Here is a 19228-nt window from a genome sequence, read left to right as displayed (position 1 = left end):
AATGGGCTGCCAGTTGTGACCCACCTGTCTGCCAGCACCATAAAATGAGCTCCCTGCCTCATGTGTTCCCCCTCAGTTGGGGCTCCTCAGGCTATTAGAGCAGTGCATGGGAGAGCAGAGGTATCACAGCTTAGGGGAATGAAACCAGTGGGATAACAAAGTCTGTAACTTGTAGGCTGCTGGTTTTAGTTGAACAGTGCTAGTTGTGTTCCTGGGGAACATCTTTCTCCTTTAGGCTTAAGCAGGAGAGGCACCAAAAAAATAGGTTTTACAGACATGTGAGATCCAATAAATTAGAACACTGTGGTCACTGGAACTGTTATTGTGGTTTAAACTGCTACTACTTACCCCATGGAAACAAAGTGCTTTCTTTATCATTAGGGGCTTAGATGACTGATTGTTTCCTGCTGTGCAAGAGCTGTGCTGGAATAGCTTTCACAACCTAGTTTGGGTCTTTGTAGATTGTATGGATGCTGAAATATCCTGCTCCATGCCACAGCCACCAGCCTTAGCCTCATTTAAAGTGCAAAACCTGTTAATACTGGTGTGTTAAGCTCGACTGCTGGGCTAGGATGCCTGGGGTTAGTTGAATTGAAGCTGCTCTTTCCATTTGTCTCCTCCTCCGGGTTTGTTTTACAGCTTGGGCCAAAAAGTACCCGGGGACCACCCACCACCCCAGCAATGGGTGAGCTGGGGCTGCGGGTTGCTGGTGCCAGCAGTGCAGATGGTGTGTTAAGGACAGTCAGGTGTTGACAAGGATGGGGCTTTGGTGGTGAGTGTTGTGCTGGGCCTGTTCTGCTTTTCTTCTCAGCTTCCTCCCACTTTGACCCTTTTCCATCCCATCTTGAGGATGGACAGAACCCCGAGCTCTGTGGGCAGTCACAGCATGCTGTGAACAGGTTTTATTGCTGAATCTCCTGGTTGCTGGGTAATATTGGCCAAGTGGCCTCCGGTGCTCAGCTCTGCCATTCAAACACAGGAATAATCTGGTTTTCTAGATATTTGGAGATCTAGTGCTGGAAAACCTGTGTAAAAGTTAGACTTTTACTAACTCTGTCACCAAGTGCCTCAAATCTCCTGTCTTTAAGCAGCAAGGTTAATACTGGAAACTGAGGCATAAAAAGGCATGAAACACACGTGTGAAACGTGCATTTAAATAGTTCCTTATCTGGGTTCTTTTATTCTGGCACGGGAGCACATTGTTTATGTCACATTGCAGCAGTTTTAAAAATTCAGGAGACGGTGTTCTAGTCTGGAGCAAGCATTCCCCTAGCTGATACTATGCTGCTGTAGCAATATTGTTTTCATTGTACCATTCAAAGTAGTAAAATCTCCCCATGTTGGCAAGAACTCAGCTCCATAGCAGACACCTCAGCAGCCACAGGGCCAGACTGCTGCTCAGTGGCATCCATGGGTCACTCCATGCCCAACTCTGCCCTCTGAGGAAGGAAGGATGCAGCTGGGGGAATGGTGAAGGCTGTGACTGAAATCTGCAGCAGCGTAAGTACAGTATCAGTCTATGCACGCTCATATTTTCCTTGGCAAGTCGTATGACTGTAAACAGCAAAATATTCTGGCAGTCTTCTTGGTTTTTTGTCTTGCCTGAGCAATGAGTTTTCCCTGCACATCTCTCTCTTCTTATCTGACTGATTCAGCATGTAGCAGAGTTATTTTCCCCCTTTTCTTCATTAAAGAAAATTGTAGCCCCCCCCTGCCTTCTTGTTATATTTGACATCTTTGTCTCTAGATGGCAGAAGGCTGTTTCCAGTGGTTGCTTACCACAGCTTCTTGGCATGCACACAAGCCTCAGGGATGTAGTGCCTAGCTGGAGAAAGGCAGACAACTTTCCTATTCACAGCGATTCCCACAAAATAGGAGTGTTGAATCCAAGCAAGCAGTAGCTCGTGTTGGTTCAGTCCTTTGTACTGTAGGCAATTGGTACAGAAGAGCTGAAATGATGGCTCTGAGGTCAGTCGCAAAATTTTGATTGACTTAAATAGGTGTCCCATCTCTCACCTTAGATTTTATGAAGTAAGTTTTTACCTCTTCTGCTCTGTAAACCCTCAAAGGTCAAGGGAGGTCTTGGATGACTGAGTTCCCCAGTATAGTTTTCCTGTTCTGTCTGTTGTGATCATTTCAGTTTTTGTTGTTGCTGATGGGTTTTCAGATAAGTGTGTTGCCCTTGGCTGTTGCAATCCACTTCCCTTAGATTTGCTTTTGCCAGATAACCAGTATTTGTAGGTGTACAGGGAAGCAGGCAGGAAAAGAGGGCATCCTCTCCCTTTCTGCTTCATCCCTGTCTCTTCAGCTCTCAGGTATTCCAGAACGTGCTCGTGTTTTCCTTTGTATTTCTGGCAAGCCAGAGAAGGGGATAAAGCACTTTTACTTTGACTCCCAGTTCGAGTTCTTCGAGTCGAGGAGACAGAGCATGGCAAGACAGGGAAGAGAAAGCTGCTTTGGGATTTGGTCATAGCAGGGAACTGGGGGGGCTTAGAGGAGCACAGGATCTGTCCAAGAGTGAGAGAGAACGTGTCACACCACCATGTTCTGGCTCTGGCTCAGTACCTCCACTCCCTTCTCTATAATTATCTGAAGTCTTCCAAACTTGTATTGGATGTAATGAGATGAAGTCGTCTTTTGTGGTGACTTTTTCATGTAGTAAACATGGCCTTTCACAGCTCTGGGGTGTGGACTGTAATGAGTTTGGAAGTGTTTGTTCCTCTGGCAAGCTGAAAGGGAATGAATTCACCAGGCATCTCCGATCAGCTCCATTAAGCATCTGCATGGGCTCCAACAGGCTTTGTGCTGTCCAGCTATCCTGAGAGAAGGGGGTGCAGTTCAAATGATCCTGCTAGTAGATAGCACTAAATAATTCAGATTGACAATCCATTTTTTAATATAGTCACTGCAGTGAGGTTTATGAATCAGGGGTTTTGGCCTTGTTGAGTTGTGCTGGTGTGGCAGGAATGGTTTGGATGAGGACAGGCAGGCTGGTTGTCCGACATGTCCCTGTGTCCCACTGCTTTCCAAAGTGCTGCACGGGGTGCGAGGGGAGCGGTTTGTAACAGACTGTCTACACCAGGGAGCCTCAATAACATTCACATTTACCTCCTCTTCTCAGGGTTTTCCTGGTAATTTTGGAGAACGAGGACCTCCAGGCATCGATGGGAACCCTGTAAGTTCATAACATTTTCCTTTCTTTTTTCTTTTGCAGTAGACAGCACACTGTACTGCATCATGCTAGTTAGAGCTGAGTGAAGCTTTTACACTTGGTGGCAGCTGCTGGCTGGTTTTGTCCCCCCTGAAAAACAAATGTACATCCCTGCCCTGCTGAAAATTCCTGTGTTTGGTTCCTGTAACTGTTGGGTCATCATTTGCCATCAGTTTTCTGTCTCCATCTCTTGTCTTCCTCACGCCTGAGTCTTGACAGATGCTGTCATATTCTGAGGGTGTGACTAGGAGAAAGTCAAGAGAAAAAGGGCAAGGATGCTGCTCTGGCAGAGCAGGCAGTCTTTGGACCATGTTGTCCATACCACAGGGCACAAATTCCCTCCTCTAGTGTCTGGGAGCACTGAGGGACAGACTCCACAGCTGAGGCTGCTGCCTGCCCCATCCCTCAGCCAGCCCTGGGACTGCATGGGGAGTAAGTCTTCAGTCTCCTGAGCTTTTGGCCTCCCTTCGGTCTTCATCTGACCCCTGCTGGCTTCCTAAGAGTGAGATGTGTCTCCTGGGAGTTGGATCAGGATGGTCACAGAGGGCATTTAAGCAGCTGGGTGCTGATAAGGCTTAATTTGCTCTGCTCTTGTAGCACTAAACTGTGGGGATGTGCTGTGTTTGCTACTGCTCACAGAACACATCCTTGTGGTTTGCAACAGTTCTCAGATGTATTAATTATCCTAAATTATTTTCTGAATTACTGTGTTGGTTTTCCCTGAATTAGCATGTAAGCAGCACTGATTCCTCTTTGAAATTCCTGCTGCCTTGGTTATTCACACATAATCACCGTGCTGCACTGGGGTTTGATGGGATGATTTGTGTGAAGTAACCCACTCCACATGTGTCTGCAAGTTCCCATTTGTCATATATGCAGCAAAAAGTTATTTATACAGTTGACTCCAATCCCCAAGCCAAACTCAGCTACACTCCAGCTTTTGTGGGAATTCAGCACAAGAGTCATAAATGCAGTGAACTGAAAGAATATTCCCAAGGAATACTTCTGCAGGACTTTTCCCATCCTTCAGTCAGTTTAAGCCATGGGTCAGAGTGGAATCAGTAGTCCCAAAGTAGAAAACTTTCTGATCATACTGCTATTTCCAGCCAGCCCACCAGGAAGAGCAGGGATCCTGGAGGACAGGAAGACTTTTTTCCCCCAAATAGCTTACTTTGTTTTCTTTTGAATATGCAAGTTGTCTAAGCCCCATTCAGAAGATATTCTCAATGCCAGTCAGCTGATGGCAGTTCCCAGAGCCTGGGAGAGCAGCAAATGTCCTGTTAATTCATCCAGAAGGATTGCTCTTCTTTCATCTTATCAACGGCTTTTAAATATTAATGTGCCTTGGCTATCACAGAATGAAAACAGACTGTTTGGGCTGACTTAAAGGGAGGTTCACAGGGTCACAAGCGGAGTCACAGACGCAGAAAAATGCCAGAAAGTCTGTTTGTGGAGCACACAAATATGCTGAGTTTGGTAGGTGGGGTGTGCAGCTGAGCTGTCGCAGGCGGGAGGGCTGCCGGAGGCCCGGCTGCCACATTCTCTGTTTGATGCCCTGGTCGCGTGGGGAAGGCTGAACCCAACAGCCTCTGATCTCCTTTCCATCCTCTCCAGGGACAGCACAGGCTCTTCCAACCTCAGGGGCCTCCTTCCCTCCTACCAGCTCGATGAGAATTGTTGTGCCATCGCGTTACAGATCCCATGTTCCCCCGGTGTGCTTTAGCCACTCCAATTAGGCTCTTAATCACAGGAATTAGACGTGGGAAAGGGCTGTTGATTCATCTCCTTCTCTCTTGTCCCACTGCCTGGTTTGTGTGCTGAAAAAAGGAGAATAGAGCCTGATTTCCCTTGCAGGTCAGGGACTGATGGCCAGAAAAGGCCACTTGTAAATCCTCCATTTCCTACACCAAGGAACGGCTCAAATTAACAACAAGTCCTGTCCACATCTCTCAAGGGAGTCCACCCCCTCCTCTCCCAAGAGGAAATTCTCTTCCATCAGCTGTGAGGTCATGCACTTCCTCATATACCTGTTCTCTTGAGGGATATCCATATGACCTAAGTCAGAAATCTGGAAGTGCCTCTTGAGACTGGTGGGACCAAGACCTGACTATCCACCCAGCCTGCAGCCCAGCCACACTGGGAGCCTGCAGAACTTCCTGGGAAACCCAGGCCACCGTGCAACTCCTGTGCTCAGCATTCCTGGCATACTGCCTCTTCTTCCTGAGCCTAGTAATGCCAGGCCTCAGCTAAAAGCTTGAAGCCGACCTTATAACAGTAGCTCTGAGGACACAGAAATCCCACCCATGAGGAACAATTGCTCCACAGATGTCCCAAGTATGCAGGAAAGGAACTGGCCATTAAAAAAGCAATTTTAGGCTGGTTGAGATTATGAAACACTTTTTTGTGTGTGTGCTTGCCCAATAGTCCTTTACTCCACTTCCCATAAAATAAACACACGTAACCCTTTACCCAAGGAGCCCTGAGCACATTCAGTCACGTTGCGTCCCCTTCTCTTTCCTTCTTCCACTAGGCAGATCTTTCCATAAAAGGGGAGCTTTATTGCACTGGAGGGGACTCCACCAGATGTGCACCATAAACTGAGCAGGGCTGTCAAAGAAAGTAGCCAGCATGATCCAGAGCAGGGGCAGGACTGTCTGAGTTAACGGGAAGTTCAGCATTTCCAATGCACTTGTTTTGAGAGGCCCCATTGGAGATGGAGGTGTGTAAGAGCAGGTCCTTGCCCTGACAAGCAGCTCACTGTTAGCGTGGCCAGGGAGGCCACCGAGGGAGACATGGGACAGGCTGAGCACCCCGTGGTGGCTGAACTACTCAGAGACCTGGATCAATGAGTTGTGGGGGTCTGGCAGAGCTTCTCTGCTGTGCTTCACTTGAAGATGCTATCAGGCACCCACCAGTGCTTCTGCATGTCTTTGGAGAGCTCATACAGAAGTAGTTTGTGGTGAAGCTGAGAAGTCAAACCAGCTCCATGACCCTTGGAATGATGAGCTCCAAGGAGCCCAATACATTCCCAGGACCCATTTGCCAGCACCAGAACCTGCTATACCCTCTCCCCAAACTACCCAGTTTCCTTTTCATGCAGGTCTTCCTTTTCCTATGAGTTTTATTATTACTTACCCACTCCCAAAACCTCACCTTTCCCAATGCTAAAACAGCAGCTTTCCTCTCCTTCCCACCTTAGCCTTGCTCTCCCCGTGTCCCTACCCTGCTCTGGTCCCTCTCCCTGCCAATGGCTGGATCTGACCTGGGGAAGGCTCCCACCTCTACCCTGCACAGCAAAATGTTCCTTTCATCCAGCCTGCTCCTGGGAGGGAAGTCAGCCCTGGGAATAACTGCCCAGCAACAAGCAGCCTGTGTCTTCCCAGGATGTGCTCCCAAGTGCACTCCCTAAGATGGAAGTTCTGGATCCCTTTGGTGGGGCAGGGGCTGGGGTTGAAAGGGGGGATGGAAGGGGGAGGGACGATCTTTTCCCTTCCCTCAAGCCCTTGAAACACTAAGCTGCCTTTCAGTCTCTGCTTGTCTATAAAGTGTCCATAACCATGTGGGTTTGTCTTACCTTTTAGGGAGAACTGGGAGCCCCAGGTCCTCCTGGAGTCCTTGGACTCATTGTAAGTACAAAAAAAAAATGGAGATCTGGCTTGTTGGGCTTCAACCCTTTCAACCTGCCTAACTACACACAGATTTTCCTCTTCCCACGAGCAGGATGACTGTTTGTATGGGGGAGGTGTGACATCTGGGGAGAGAGGGGGTTTCCTGGTGGATTGGGAGGTGGAGGAGGGCAAACCCCTCCTAGCAAAAGGAAACAGATTAGAAGTCTGGTTTCAGTGTCTTTTTTTTCCTGATAACTTGCCCTTTTGATAATATTTGCCAGGGTATTTCTTCAAAGATGCAGCGTTCATTCCACACCAGGATCTCTTAAAAAGCAAGTCCCTGTAAGCAGTTCAGGGACACACAGTTCTTGTTCACTGGAGAGACCGTGGACAGGAACAGTTTGTCCTCTGGGTAGACAGGAATTTTACATGCACTCTCACCATCCCATCACTAATCCAGGTAATTATGTACTCAGCCAAATTCCACCCTTCATTACGCTTTTCCCCCAGCAGGAGATAAATAGCTGTAAGGTTGGGTGGCAACTCCTCCTCTGGCAGCTGTGCTGGGGGTTAGTGAATGCCCAGCTGAACATAGTGTGGTTTATTTTTAGGTCCTAGGATCTGTTTCAGGTTATTCCCTTCCATGCACAAAAATTGGTAGGCTCTGTTACTACTACAGCATTCTTTCATAATGGTTCCTCCTCATCTGTGATAATTCATGGAAACTTGGCTTGCAAGGAATGGTTAAAAACCTTCCCCTTTTGCCTTTCCGTAGCTCAAATTATAGGAGTGTGTTTTAGCTGAGATCAAGACCTCCATTGCACTAGACATTGCACAAACCCAGACATCTTACATTCCTTGAAGGAACAGCAGGGAATATGGTGGAACCCCCATCTTGGAGATGGGGGATTGGGACAGAGGTGGATTGAGGGGAAAGCATTCCATAGAGCCAGGAATTAGGTCTGTTTCCCCTCATTAGTGGAGATGGAAGTAACTACTTTAGCCATGGCAGCAGAAAGAAAAGCTCCTGGCAAAAAGCTGGAAGAGGAAGACTGGTATTTAAAACAGTCCCATTGAAGGCATTGTCCAGATTGGATTATATTCCTCCTTGCTTTTGGAAAGATTCATCTTTTCCCTGTTGCCATTATCTCACTGGTATTTTGTTCACTAGAAAGTGTAAGGTCAGAGATGGTAAATGGGATCATGATCCTTCTAGAGATGATTGAGTCAGAAGCTGCCTGTCCTCCCCTCCACACTGGCCCAGCCAAACTTCAAACTGAGATTCAGGTCAAATTGAGGTAGATCCTGTGCCCCAGGGTAACATGCATCTCCTGAATTCAGGATGCTGAAGCATCTCTAATGGATAGACCAAGACTGACCTCCTCCATCCTCCTGGGGAGAAAAGAGCAGCTCCATCCTGCCTTGTCCTCCCTTTGGAGGACAGCTCTAGCTCCTTCCCCAGGGTCTGCACACAGGACTCACACTGCAGGGCATGGAGAAGGTGACACATGGCCCCCATTCAGTCTCTTCCTTGCCACCTGCAGGCACCCTGGGGACCAGCCCGGCTCCAGCTGCCACAGGCACCCTGCAGAGTTTGGTTCACAGTGTAAGAGAGGCTGAAGAGCAGAATGAGGTGTAACTAAAGCCTCTTGCTCTCCTAGTTAATCATGTGGGCAGAGCTCTAAGTAAATGCATTTCTACAAGCAGCCTTTATGCTGGGAGGTATGAAAAGGGCTCTGTTGGGACAGCTGCAGCGCAGCTCCCTCTGCGTGGCTGCGGGCCTGGGGCTGCGGCTGGAGAATCGCTCCTTCAGGAAGCCTGCCCTGTTTATTTACACACTGAGGCCAGGCTGGTGGATGCTGTCACTGCCTCTTTTCATGGCAGAGAGCAGCCAGAGCCCATTTCAACAGCAGCACTGAAGGGTTTCTGTTGTATATCGCACATGTGTGCCCATGGCAGCCAGAGCTCTGCTGTCCTCCTGCACTGGAGTAAGTCCCAACACACAATGCCACACTGACTTCTCACTGCAGCAGGATGAGACACCTCTGTCCTCACCTCTTGTCTCTCCTCTCTTTCCTTTGTGTGCTGCCTTTGCTTAGGGGCTGTCTGCATATTCGAAGAGCCTTGACTCATGCCAGGATGCTGTTTTTGTTGATATCAGTAGTGCATTTCTTCACGGATACTGAGACTGGATATCAGAGGAACTTCTCACCACATGCAGGGATCTGTTGGGTTTGCATGTAATGACTGTGGTAATTTTCTTTCTCTCACTAGGGTGACATGGGCCCTGTTGGACCAATTGGCTATCCAGGACCAAAAGGATTAAAGGTGAGGGAATAGCTGAGTTCTGTGAGCTCTCATCCCTCCATAGCTGAGCTGAAGGTTATTCTGTTCCTCCTTTGGGCAGTGGTGACTGTCCTGAGAGAAAGGATGGGCAGCAGTGATGTGTGTCCAGGCACAGGACTGTTGAACACAACATCCCACTGGTGCTCTGCAGTAGGCGTGAGTCAATGGAGAATTCCAGGAGCATTTTCCCTGTGAAAAAGACCTTGAGACTGTGCCAGGCCAGTGCTGTGGGTCTGAACTACCACCCCATCAGCAAACAGCAATGTCACAGACCTGAGCAAGTCTCCACCATGGCTCAACCTCACTCTGAACTTTCTTTTATTTCAGGGGCTGATGGGAAACCCTGGAGAACATGGACTGAAAGGTGATAAGGTGATCTGAATACTCCCTTATTGCACTGTGTTTTAATTTTGCATGTGAAACCCCCTTTCTAGTTTCTTTCTTATTCAGCACCATAGTGCTGGTTCCACTCTGGCCATCTCTACCCCATCCTCTCATTCTCCCTCCATTCCTGACACTCTAGTTTTGATTTTTCTTTCTTTGATATCTGCCCCATCCCCTTTTCCATGGAGTATAGATCAGTTATGCTCAGATCCTCTTTGGAGCTCCCGTCTCACACTGGCAATGACAGTAAATGTACAATTAACTGGTGTTCCACTGTTTTTATGTTGTTTATGTGATGGGATGGGGAGGAGATGATCTGACACTGACAGTGAGTTTGTATTAATGCATTTGGGGGAAACATGGTGTGAAAAAGCAGCCCTGCATCAAACAAAGCAGGTGGATCCCCTGGAAAAACTGTTGTGTGTTGGATATCCCTGCTCCTGTTCAAGGAGCCTCACCTCAGTTCAGCTTCCTACTGAGAGGAAATTGCCTTGTCCCAAACTGATATAAATCACTTTAGAAAGAGCAAAATGGAGAGGGGCCTTGATTGCAGTGATTTAGTGGTGCTGGCACAAAAACACGGAGCTTGAGATAAATCAGCATGAAGCTGTGTGTGTAAATGTCTCACTGTCACAAGAACCCTCCTCCTACAGATATTCGGCTGTAGGATTTATTTAGTCTGAAAGAGTGGGAGGTGCAGTTATTTATTGGTGGCTCTGATTGCTCAGGAGGGCAGTGGAAAATGACCATTAAGTGTATTTTCCTCCTCTTGTCAGATTTTTTGTTCTCTTCTTAGATGTTTGCTTTTAGAGAATGATTTAGCAGCCCAAAACTGCACAGGGGGGAAGTAGTGTCAAACCGGTTGATTCAACTCTTCTTATATTATAGCAGCTCTTTGCCAGGACTCCTGTGTCTGCAATTTCCATTTCTCCCCTGTGCTGCTTTTCCACTTCTGTTGAGAGCAATGACAAGGCAAGAGAATGGCTTTTTCTTTAGGACAAGCTTAAGACATTGTAGCTGGTTTCTTGACTAAACACCAGATCCTAGACTCCACAGACTCCTCCATCCATTCCCTGGAATAAATGGTTAAATATCTTAAAAATCACCAACATTTAAATCATTGTTTAGCAAAATTAAACTTCCTGGACAGTTCAGTCTCCACCACTTTATAGAAACTACACTGTTTCTGCCCAGTATTTCCCCTGCCATTGCTGTCACAGTAACCAAAGGGTTTGTGACTCTCTCTGGAGTTATCCTTACAATAATCCCAAGTGCGGAATTATCCATCCTCCCAACAATCCCACGCTCCTGAGGTACAGGAAACCTTTTCCTTCCTCCCCAGCTGCCTCCCCCTGCAAGCTCCAGGCTGCAGGTCATCCTGCCTTCCTGGGGATGGGTTGATGAGGATTTAATTGGATGTCTGCAAGTTCCTATTAATCCCATCTGTCTTGGTCACATCCAAAACATGTGGCCTTGTACAAGTTTGTCTTTTTGTAGCTGAGAAAAACTCCCTTCACTCAGCAGCAGTCAGATGAATGCTGGTAAAACCTGAGAATAATGACAGGGTGGCTGGATGGTGTGTGTAGGCAGCAGGAATGTCACTGGAGCTGCCACCTCGGTGTCCACCTGGGAGAATGTCCTCACATCACATGACCAGGTGTGAACCAGAATAGCGGACAACATCTCACTCCTCTGGCAGAAATCACATCTTTTTATCTAGCAGCTAGACAGGCCAGTCCAGGTCATCCTTCTATTGCCATTCCAGTGTTTTCATGCAGGCAAGGAGACGGGGAAGAGAGGGTTTTATCTGCTGTTACAGGGAGAAGTGGAATTACTGTATAACTGAAATAAAGAGCGGCGTTGAAAAGACCACGTGGGGTGATGAGTGCAGGGGAAAGGTGGAGGAAGCAGAGGAAATCCCAGCTACTTGTTCTCACAAAGGAGTTTTATGAATCAGGACATCTGTAACTCGTGGAGGACATGGCTCAGGCAAATACCTCTGGAGCTGTGCGGTGTTAGCTCCCTTTGCATTGCTAAGCAGGAAGTCTTGGGAGCAGGGACTTCCAGTCAAGGAAAATTGAGGGGATTTTGCACAACAACCTCCTCTGCATCGCACAGCCAGCAAACACATCCCACAGCTGTGCATTGGTCCCTTCCCTTGCAGCCCCTCTCTGTTTGTGTTGGGTTACAAAGGGCCTCGGGGTGTCTGAAGCTGCATTTCTTTTTATAGGTGAAAGATGAAGCACAGGCAACATCCCATGGGCAGAGCCTGTTTGTAATTTCAGATCCTACATTCCTTTTCCTGCCTCACGAACAAAGTCCTTGCAGGCCCATTTCGTCATCTCGGCACTGCAGTTTTTAATAACAAACATGCCTGACCTCTTTCCTCTGTAATTTTTCCCTCTTATTAAGGACACAGACTCTGAGTCCCAGTTCCAGGGCAGGTGAAAGGTGATGCCCCAGTCCTCAGTTCTGGTTTAAGGGATTAACAGCCATAGATGGACTGCTCATGCCGTGACATTTTGCTGTGCTATCACAGTAACATGTGAACATCTGGCATGAAGTCCAGCTCCGCATAAGAGATGTGTTTTGTTTCCCCTGCTTCCTTCTTACCCTCTCTAATGCCCATTTCTCAGAGCTGTTTAAAAGCTGGTTTCATTGTCATGCCCCACTTTTCCTAAAGGTTGGAAACAAAGGTTTGTTCCTGCCTTTTGCTATGCTCAGGAAACTCTTTTATTTTAGTAGTTATTACTTAGTGTCCAAGTATTTCTTCTGAAACAGTATTTCAATGGCCACCTGTACTGTCTGGGTAGAAAATTGCTTAATAAAAAATATAATCTTTCTTTTTTGACCCTCAGAATTGATGGTAAAGACAAACCTCAGAGCCATCCTGTTGCTTCCAGAAAAGCCGTTTTCATGCTGCCTTCTGTTGGGAGCAAGAATTAAGTAGATTTCAGTGTTTTAAGCCTTGGACTACATAAAATAAGTAGAAAATTGGGAGAAGATGAGAGAAGTCTATAAAGGAGCTGGGTCACACAGTAGTTTTTTTGCCATTTCTATTGTATGTAATACTTGGGGTTCTTCCGAACTGAAGCTGTGTAAAGAGCTGATTGTTTCCATTTTGCATTGCCAAAAAAAAAAAAAAAAAGATGGGAAATACTTTAGATGAAACAAAATGTTGGTTATTTGACTCAAATTAAAATATTTTAGGTTTAAAACCAAATGAGTAAAATCAATTTAACATTTTTAAGAGCAACATTCTAATTTTGCTCTGTAAAAGATTTGTTTTGAAGACGGTTCAGTGAAATGTTCTGGGAACATTTGCCAAAGAATGAAAGCAAATTTAGCGTGAATCCATGAAATATTTCCATCATTGAATCTGCATAGTTCTTAATTATTTTTCTTCTGAAAATTTGTCTTTGAAAAGTCTTTACCAACTCAAACCTGAACCATCCCCAATTTCATTATCCCCTGCATGTTACTGAACTAGTTACAATTATTTCAGCTCTCTGATAACAAGTGGGTGGTTTTTCTGGAGTGAAGTGGACTTTCTCTGTCCTCTCTCTGTGGACTTCGGCTCTGCTGCAGGACTCCACATGTCTTCCATGTGGACTATGTTTAAACATACAGCTCTAGAGTGGCTCATTCCCTTGCTGGGGAGCTAAGTTCATGGGAGAGACTTCCTCCCAGCAGTTATTTTTGTCGGGTCTTGTCATTGTACCAAGTTATTGTAGTCGTTCCTCCTTTGACTTCCCAAGTAGAATTCTCCTCTCTCTGCCCCATCATTGACTCATCCTTTGTTTAAATAAATCACTAAATACATGAGGTTGGAAGGGGCATTAGAAAGTCATTTGATCCACAGAGCTGCTCACAGCAGGGCTAAGAGCCAATGCAAGGTAGTCCACTGCTCCTTGGAAAACCTTCAGGGATATTTGCCTTCCACCCTGGGAGTCAGAATCTGTTATGTTGGTCCAATGAGGGGACAGACAGACAGCTTGCTCAGGAAATATTGTCAGTGATGTACTCCCCATACCCCCATACCAGTGAACACCAGCCTACCCCTCCCAGGGAATCTCAGCTCAGATATTGGCAGTGAGGTAGTACTAAAGCATTACCAGAAGTTGCTCTTGCTTTCTTATGGAAGAGGATTGATGCTTAATGTCAAGACTAGGATATGCTCACAGAAACCATGAGGATTGTTTTCTTTTCTATAGGGCCTTGTGAGAGAAAAGGTTCATTCATTGAAAACTGAACTCTTCTGTTCAGCTGAATTTAACACTTCTCCACCTTCATGGTCGCTGTTAGCCAGAGGAGTATGGTCTCTCTTCTTGCAGCTTCTGTAGATACACAGTGCTTGGGAATTCCTGGTTTTTGCTCTCCTGCAGTTTCCCTTCTCACCTTAGAATCAAGTTGGGAAATACACACTTTGTTCAGGGTTGTTGTTACATTCAATGTGATCTGCAGCTTGCCACCAGTTCGGTTTTAAGTGGAGCTGGTGCTGAGACTTTTGCTGTACAAAGCACCTTCTAAGCATCAACCTGGGGATTTTGTCTTTTGCTGTTGCCTGTTTTAACTCTCTGGTGATGTATACCCAGGGTGATCAGGGAAGAGCAGGTGTTCCAGGAGATATCGGCTTCCAAGGAGACAAGGTATTTGCTTTTCTTTTCTCCATCATTCTTTTCCCCTTACATAGCAGTGGCCACCAGTTTTCTCAGTTCATCCACTAGGAGCTGGAATTAGCTGCATCCTGCTGTCAGGTTCCCCTTCTTGGATAGTTCCCATTTGGGGTATGCTGTGCCTTTTCTAAAGTCCATGTCAGAATATGGATTTTCTAGTTACTCATAGTAAAAGCAGTTCTGCAGGGGCCTTTCTATAGGGGCTATGTCTTCTAGCAGAGATTGGAAGTGATGGGATTGATGGGGATGCCTTTGAATGTGTGTGGTCCAGCGGCTGCAGACGCAGGAGATTTTGTCTGCTCAGTGCAGCAACTTAAACCCTGACCCAGCGAAGCACTTAATGCTCTGTATAACTTCTGATCAAATGACTTCTCCCCTGTGACTCGATGTGATACTGACTGTGGCTGACAAATGTTGCACATAGCCCTGTGCTGGAGCCTGCGTGGCTCTGAGCCACAGCCAACTGCAGCAGCTCGTGTTCTTTGGGGCTAAATTCAGGGCTGTCTACAGAAACATCTCACTGACGTTAGTGCAGCTGTCTCAGCTCTATGCAGGGCTAAGTCTAGCCTTTAGGAGATGCTTCCCGTTCTGCAGCGAAGCTGGAGCATGGGGAATTGGTATTTTTTTGATGCCTCATTGTGTTCTGAAAAAATGTCTCTCTCTCAGGGCAGCCAGGGTTTGCCTGGGGTCCCTGGGGCTCGAGGGAAAGCAGGCCCCCTGGTAAGTAACCAAGCACCCTCTGCTTCCTAATCTCCCTTTCCAAAGGTTCCTTGCCCAGCTGGAAAGACAGCTTGGCAGGGGTGTGCTGTTCTAAACAGGAAACCCAACAGCCAGAAGCCAGCTCACTTTTCCCCATGTTTTTCTGATTTCTGCAGGGAAAAGTCGGTGACAAAGGACCAGTTGGGTTTCCAGGACCACCTGGCCCTGAGGTATGTCCCACCACCACCTTCTCACATCCTTGCAGCCTAGGGCTTCACTTCTCTGCTGGGATAAAATGGCACATGTGTGGTGATGGGGTAGGAAGGATCAAGATGGGTTCATGACCTATTTTGCATCTCATGGTTTTCTGGTTTTTCCTTCTCCTTTTTTCTCATAGAAAATTTTTTAATTTTTTTCCCCTCAAAATACCATTTAAAGTAGAAAATCCTGTTACTTCCCTTACCAAAAAATAGTCACAGTGATACCTCAAATGCAGAATGAGTTTCCCCCAGCACACCATCATTTTTGTCCTTCCTAAGCAACCAGACAAAATGTGTAAGATGCTAGAAAGCCACTTCCAGCACAAGTGATGGTCTGTTTTCCCCTCATCAGCGTTCTGGTATTTCACCAGGGTCTGGAAGGGCTCTTAGCTGACTGCTGCTACTTAGCAGCCGTTCCTCTTTGTTGCTGTTGGAAATAAGCATGGATTCCTTTGTCTTCGAAGGGTGGGTGGGTGGGAAAGAGCTGCTGCTAGGCTGACAGCAGCTAATGAAGGGTGTCAGCATCTTTCCTAATTCCTTGCCTGCTTCCCTTTGTGAGGAGGCTGCAGCTTCTTTCTCAGAGCACAGAGATTATGCGCTGACTCATAAAGATTAATTAAAACCGAAATTGCCGCTTTTAGCTGTGTGATGACAGGGAGACCCTCGCTGCAATAAATTTTGTAAGAAGATGGACCTAAAGGGAGTTGCTGGGAAAGGCTGCTCTTCCATCAAACTGATGGAAGAGTTTGTGTCCCATTCCCTCCCAAAGCCACAGAGGCCCACACAAAGGCACTACCAGCATGTAACACATCTTGTCCCTTAGTCATTAACTAAACCTCTCACAGAGACTGACACTGCCTGCAGAATTCCACTTGTGCACCCTGACTGTTCCTCATTTTCTCCAGGGCTTCCCAGGTGACATTGGCCCACCAGGAGAAAACGGTCCTGAAGGTCTGAAGGTGAGTAGAGCGGAGACTGCAGCTCTGTGTGGGGTTGGAAGCAGCCAGGGGAAACAAAGTAATGGGAAGAGGGGAAGAGAGAAACCTCTGAAGATTCCTAAAGATTGTCCTGGCCAGCATCTCAGCTTGGTCTGTTTGGCTTGAGGTCCCTCCAAGTGCAGCATTTTCTTTTCTTCAGTTTTTTTTTCTGTTACAGAATTGACATTGGATAATGTCCCATGACTGTGAAAGAGACTTTCTCATTTTAATTGCCCTTCTGGGCTTATGTTTCTATTTTCTGAGTATCTTTTTCTTTGGCTGTTTCTCAGGGAAAGCCAGGAGCACGAGGTTTACCTGGGCCAAGAGGACTGCCTGGACAAGAGGTGAGTGTCCTCAGCTCAGAAGAGGTTTGATTTAAAGAACAACGCCAACTTTTGTAAATTAATGCATGCTGAAATGGTGTCCATGGTTTAAAATGCTCTGGTCCCTCTGAATCTGGAAGCAGAGGCTTATACTGAGTGATCAGAGACCTGCAGAAGAGGAGCTTCCTCAAAGCTGTGATCTCCAGGTCCTGTGATCTCTGCCTCCAGTCACTGCTGGCATTTGCAGATCCTTAATTCTGCTTTGGCTTTGCTTTTAAAGCTTGTTAGCCCACCCCCAGATGGGTGTTAGAACCCTTTTCCCTGCACATCCCCTTGCACAGACATGGCCTGGCCTGGCTTTGGCTTTCTGCTCCTTTTAAGTGTGTTCTTTTTCAACCATGAGACCTGCAGACTCTGCTCTCTCACATGGAGAAACATCCCTCTGTAAAAAGAGAGGGAAACGGGAATTGCTGCTCTGTAGAAATTCATTTGCTCAGCACCCCGGAGCTTGCACTCACCACTTTCACCTCGGAACTTGAAGCACCATTCCACTTGCAGTCATTAAGAAGGGAATAATTGTCATTGATTTAATTGTCCTGGAGCTGCAAATGCACTATGGGAGCAGCAGAGAATGTCTGGGTTCCCCGTTTATCCTGCTGTAGCTCCAGTGACATCAGTGTAATTTCCTCTCACTCAGGCCAGTGTAAGCTGTTTGTCCAGAGTCACGAGACATTGTGTAAATAATACTGAGCACATGCATGGGCAGGAGCTCGTTTTAATAGCACTAATAATTCTTAACTTTTTCTGGGAACTCTTCTGCTTGTTCTCTAAATGGGATTAATGCAAATTAGCTCATTTATTTGCAGTGAAATAGGAAAAAAAATATTCCAGACAAAATACAAAGGGAATCGAAGCCCTGCATTCCAGGTTCAGGCAGGCATGACCAAGCTGCCTTCAATTTCCTCTAGTTAGTGAGTGTAAAAGTAAGCCCAAAGACATGGACATGGAGTTTGGTGCAAGCTATGCTGAAGGACTTTGAGTGTGCAGCAGAGCGCAGCACTGTGCCCTTACTACTAAGGTCACCCTGGGCACTGGCTCAGGGCTCTGAATTACATCCCACTGGAAATGTGGAATATTGTGGGTGGCTTGTCTGAGCCCGTGGAGCTGGGTTCCTGACCCCCAGTCCCACCCTCAGCCTGTCAGTGCCCCTTCATTACCATGGCTGACCACCGAAATGAGAGCAGCCAGCCTGTGGCTGCCAAGGGCGCTTTTAATTTCTCTCTTGGCAGTTGGTTTTAGACACTTGAGATAATTTTTGTGAAGCTTAATTGAAGGTCTCTTAGAAACTGAGATCTGATCCCATCACATTAGAAATTGGTGTAGAGCCAAGGGAGAGGACCGAGTCCAATTGCTGTGTGAGATTTTGTGATAGCTCCATCCTGCAGCATGTGTAGTCCCAGCTGAAAGCAAAAGGGAAACATTCATACAGTTGCCAAATGGTTCTCTGGGAAATTTTGGAACATGCTTTTTTGGGGGGAAGGAAGAGGAAAGGGGGTAAGAAAGACAAAGAGTAAAGAGCTCTATAGCATTCACATCCCTGCCAAATCAAATGAAGCAGTTATGGCACCACGTTCAGTGTACCCTACTGGCCAAATCTGGCCCACCATAGACCAAATCAACTGGCATTGCCTTGGTCAATTTTTGGATGGCTTTTACTGGCAGCACTTGACTTGAGATCTTTTTTTCCTGAGAAACCTCGGAGCCTGCTTTAAGACAGAAGAGGACTCAGCTGTTAAAATGTGACAGCTGAGCACACAGCCTGTGTTTAACTGCTGCTCATGCTGCAGGCACTTCATTCTTGCTGCATGGTGAGTCCAAATTTTGTCACTACTTTGCCTTTTATTTTAATTTCTTTTCTCCTCAGGGAGATGAAGGACCCTTAGGACCACCAGGAGTCCCTGGTCCAGAGGTATGTTTCAGTCATTTATTCACTCAGTTATTACCAGCTCTGATGACCTTGCAATGGAATTGCAGTTAAATTCTCATAAAGCTTCAACCCCTCCTGGTTTGGGAAGTTAATCTGCCCTGCTATGAATTATTGTCTTGTCCAGGACTTGATTGATTGCTTGATCCAGGATGGCTGAAAGTCCAAGAAGTGTCTTGCACAGGGTGTTGAGTTTATGACTTGCCTAAAGTCTCAGACCTTAAAAAACCCTCTAATGTTTAAACAGTTCATCCTCAAGATAAATGACACTGACTGGAAACCATCTCTGTAACCAGCCCTGATGTTTCTTCCTTGATTTATAGTATTTTTCAATGAGTAGAGGAAAAAGAAAGAAAAAAGACTGGACAGTTATAGAGAGTCCTTTTGATGTCTGTGATGTATCACAGAAACACAGTTAGAAGAAGCAAAAAGAATACTGTCATATCCTTGAACTTGCCAGCTCAGGATTTTGTAATGGGTCTGTACATAATTGTCACCTCAGGATAGTAAAATATCCTGAAAATGGGTAATAGGTGGATCAGAAAATGAATGTTTTATCTTTATCTTTTATCGTACAAGCATGTAAGCTGCACCTGTGACCAAAGCAGCTGCAAGCTTTTGATGTTTATGGTTTTTCCATGTATTCCAGGGTCGATCTGGTCGGAAGGGATTTCCGGGAACACCTGGTCCCAGCGGTCCAAAGGTAAGAAAAGAGTTTGTTCCTGATCAGGGAAGCAGTGGGCAGAAGGGAGGAAAGGAA

General features: G+C 46.5%; 1 protein-coding gene across 1 annotated transcript in view; it reads left to right on the top strand.

Moving 5' to 3' along the window:
- Positions 1 to 19228, top strand: part of COL27A1 (collagen type XXVII alpha 1 chain) — a gene marked incomplete at both ends in the record, with an annotated part of 141124 nt that overhangs the window by 58052 nt on the left and 63844 nt on the right. The window contains 11 exons of the mRNA XM_082295345.1: positions 3122 to 3175; positions 6793 to 6837; positions 9094 to 9147; positions 9493 to 9537; positions 14145 to 14198; positions 14892 to 14945; positions 15101 to 15154; positions 16090 to 16143; positions 16452 to 16505; positions 18409 to 18453; positions 19118 to 19171. Coding sequence (XP_082151471.1) covers positions 3122 to 3175; positions 6793 to 6837; positions 9094 to 9147; positions 9493 to 9537; positions 14145 to 14198; positions 14892 to 14945; positions 15101 to 15154; positions 16090 to 16143; positions 16452 to 16505; positions 18409 to 18453; positions 19118 to 19171 — 567 coding nt within the window. The remainder of the gene's footprint in view (positions 1 to 3121; positions 3176 to 6792; positions 6838 to 9093; positions 9148 to 9492; positions 9538 to 14144; positions 14199 to 14891; positions 14946 to 15100; positions 15155 to 16089; positions 16144 to 16451; positions 16506 to 18408; positions 18454 to 19117; positions 19172 to 19228) is intronic.

The sequence above is a fragment of the Coloeus monedula genome (assembly GCF_965178545.1).
Source record: "Coloeus monedula genome assembly, chromosome: 21".
Classification (NCBI taxonomy): Eukaryota; Metazoa; Chordata; class Aves; order Passeriformes; family Corvidae; genus Coloeus; species Coloeus monedula.
Note: the sequence above shows the minus strand (reverse complement) of the source record. Positions and strands in the feature narration are given on the sequence as shown.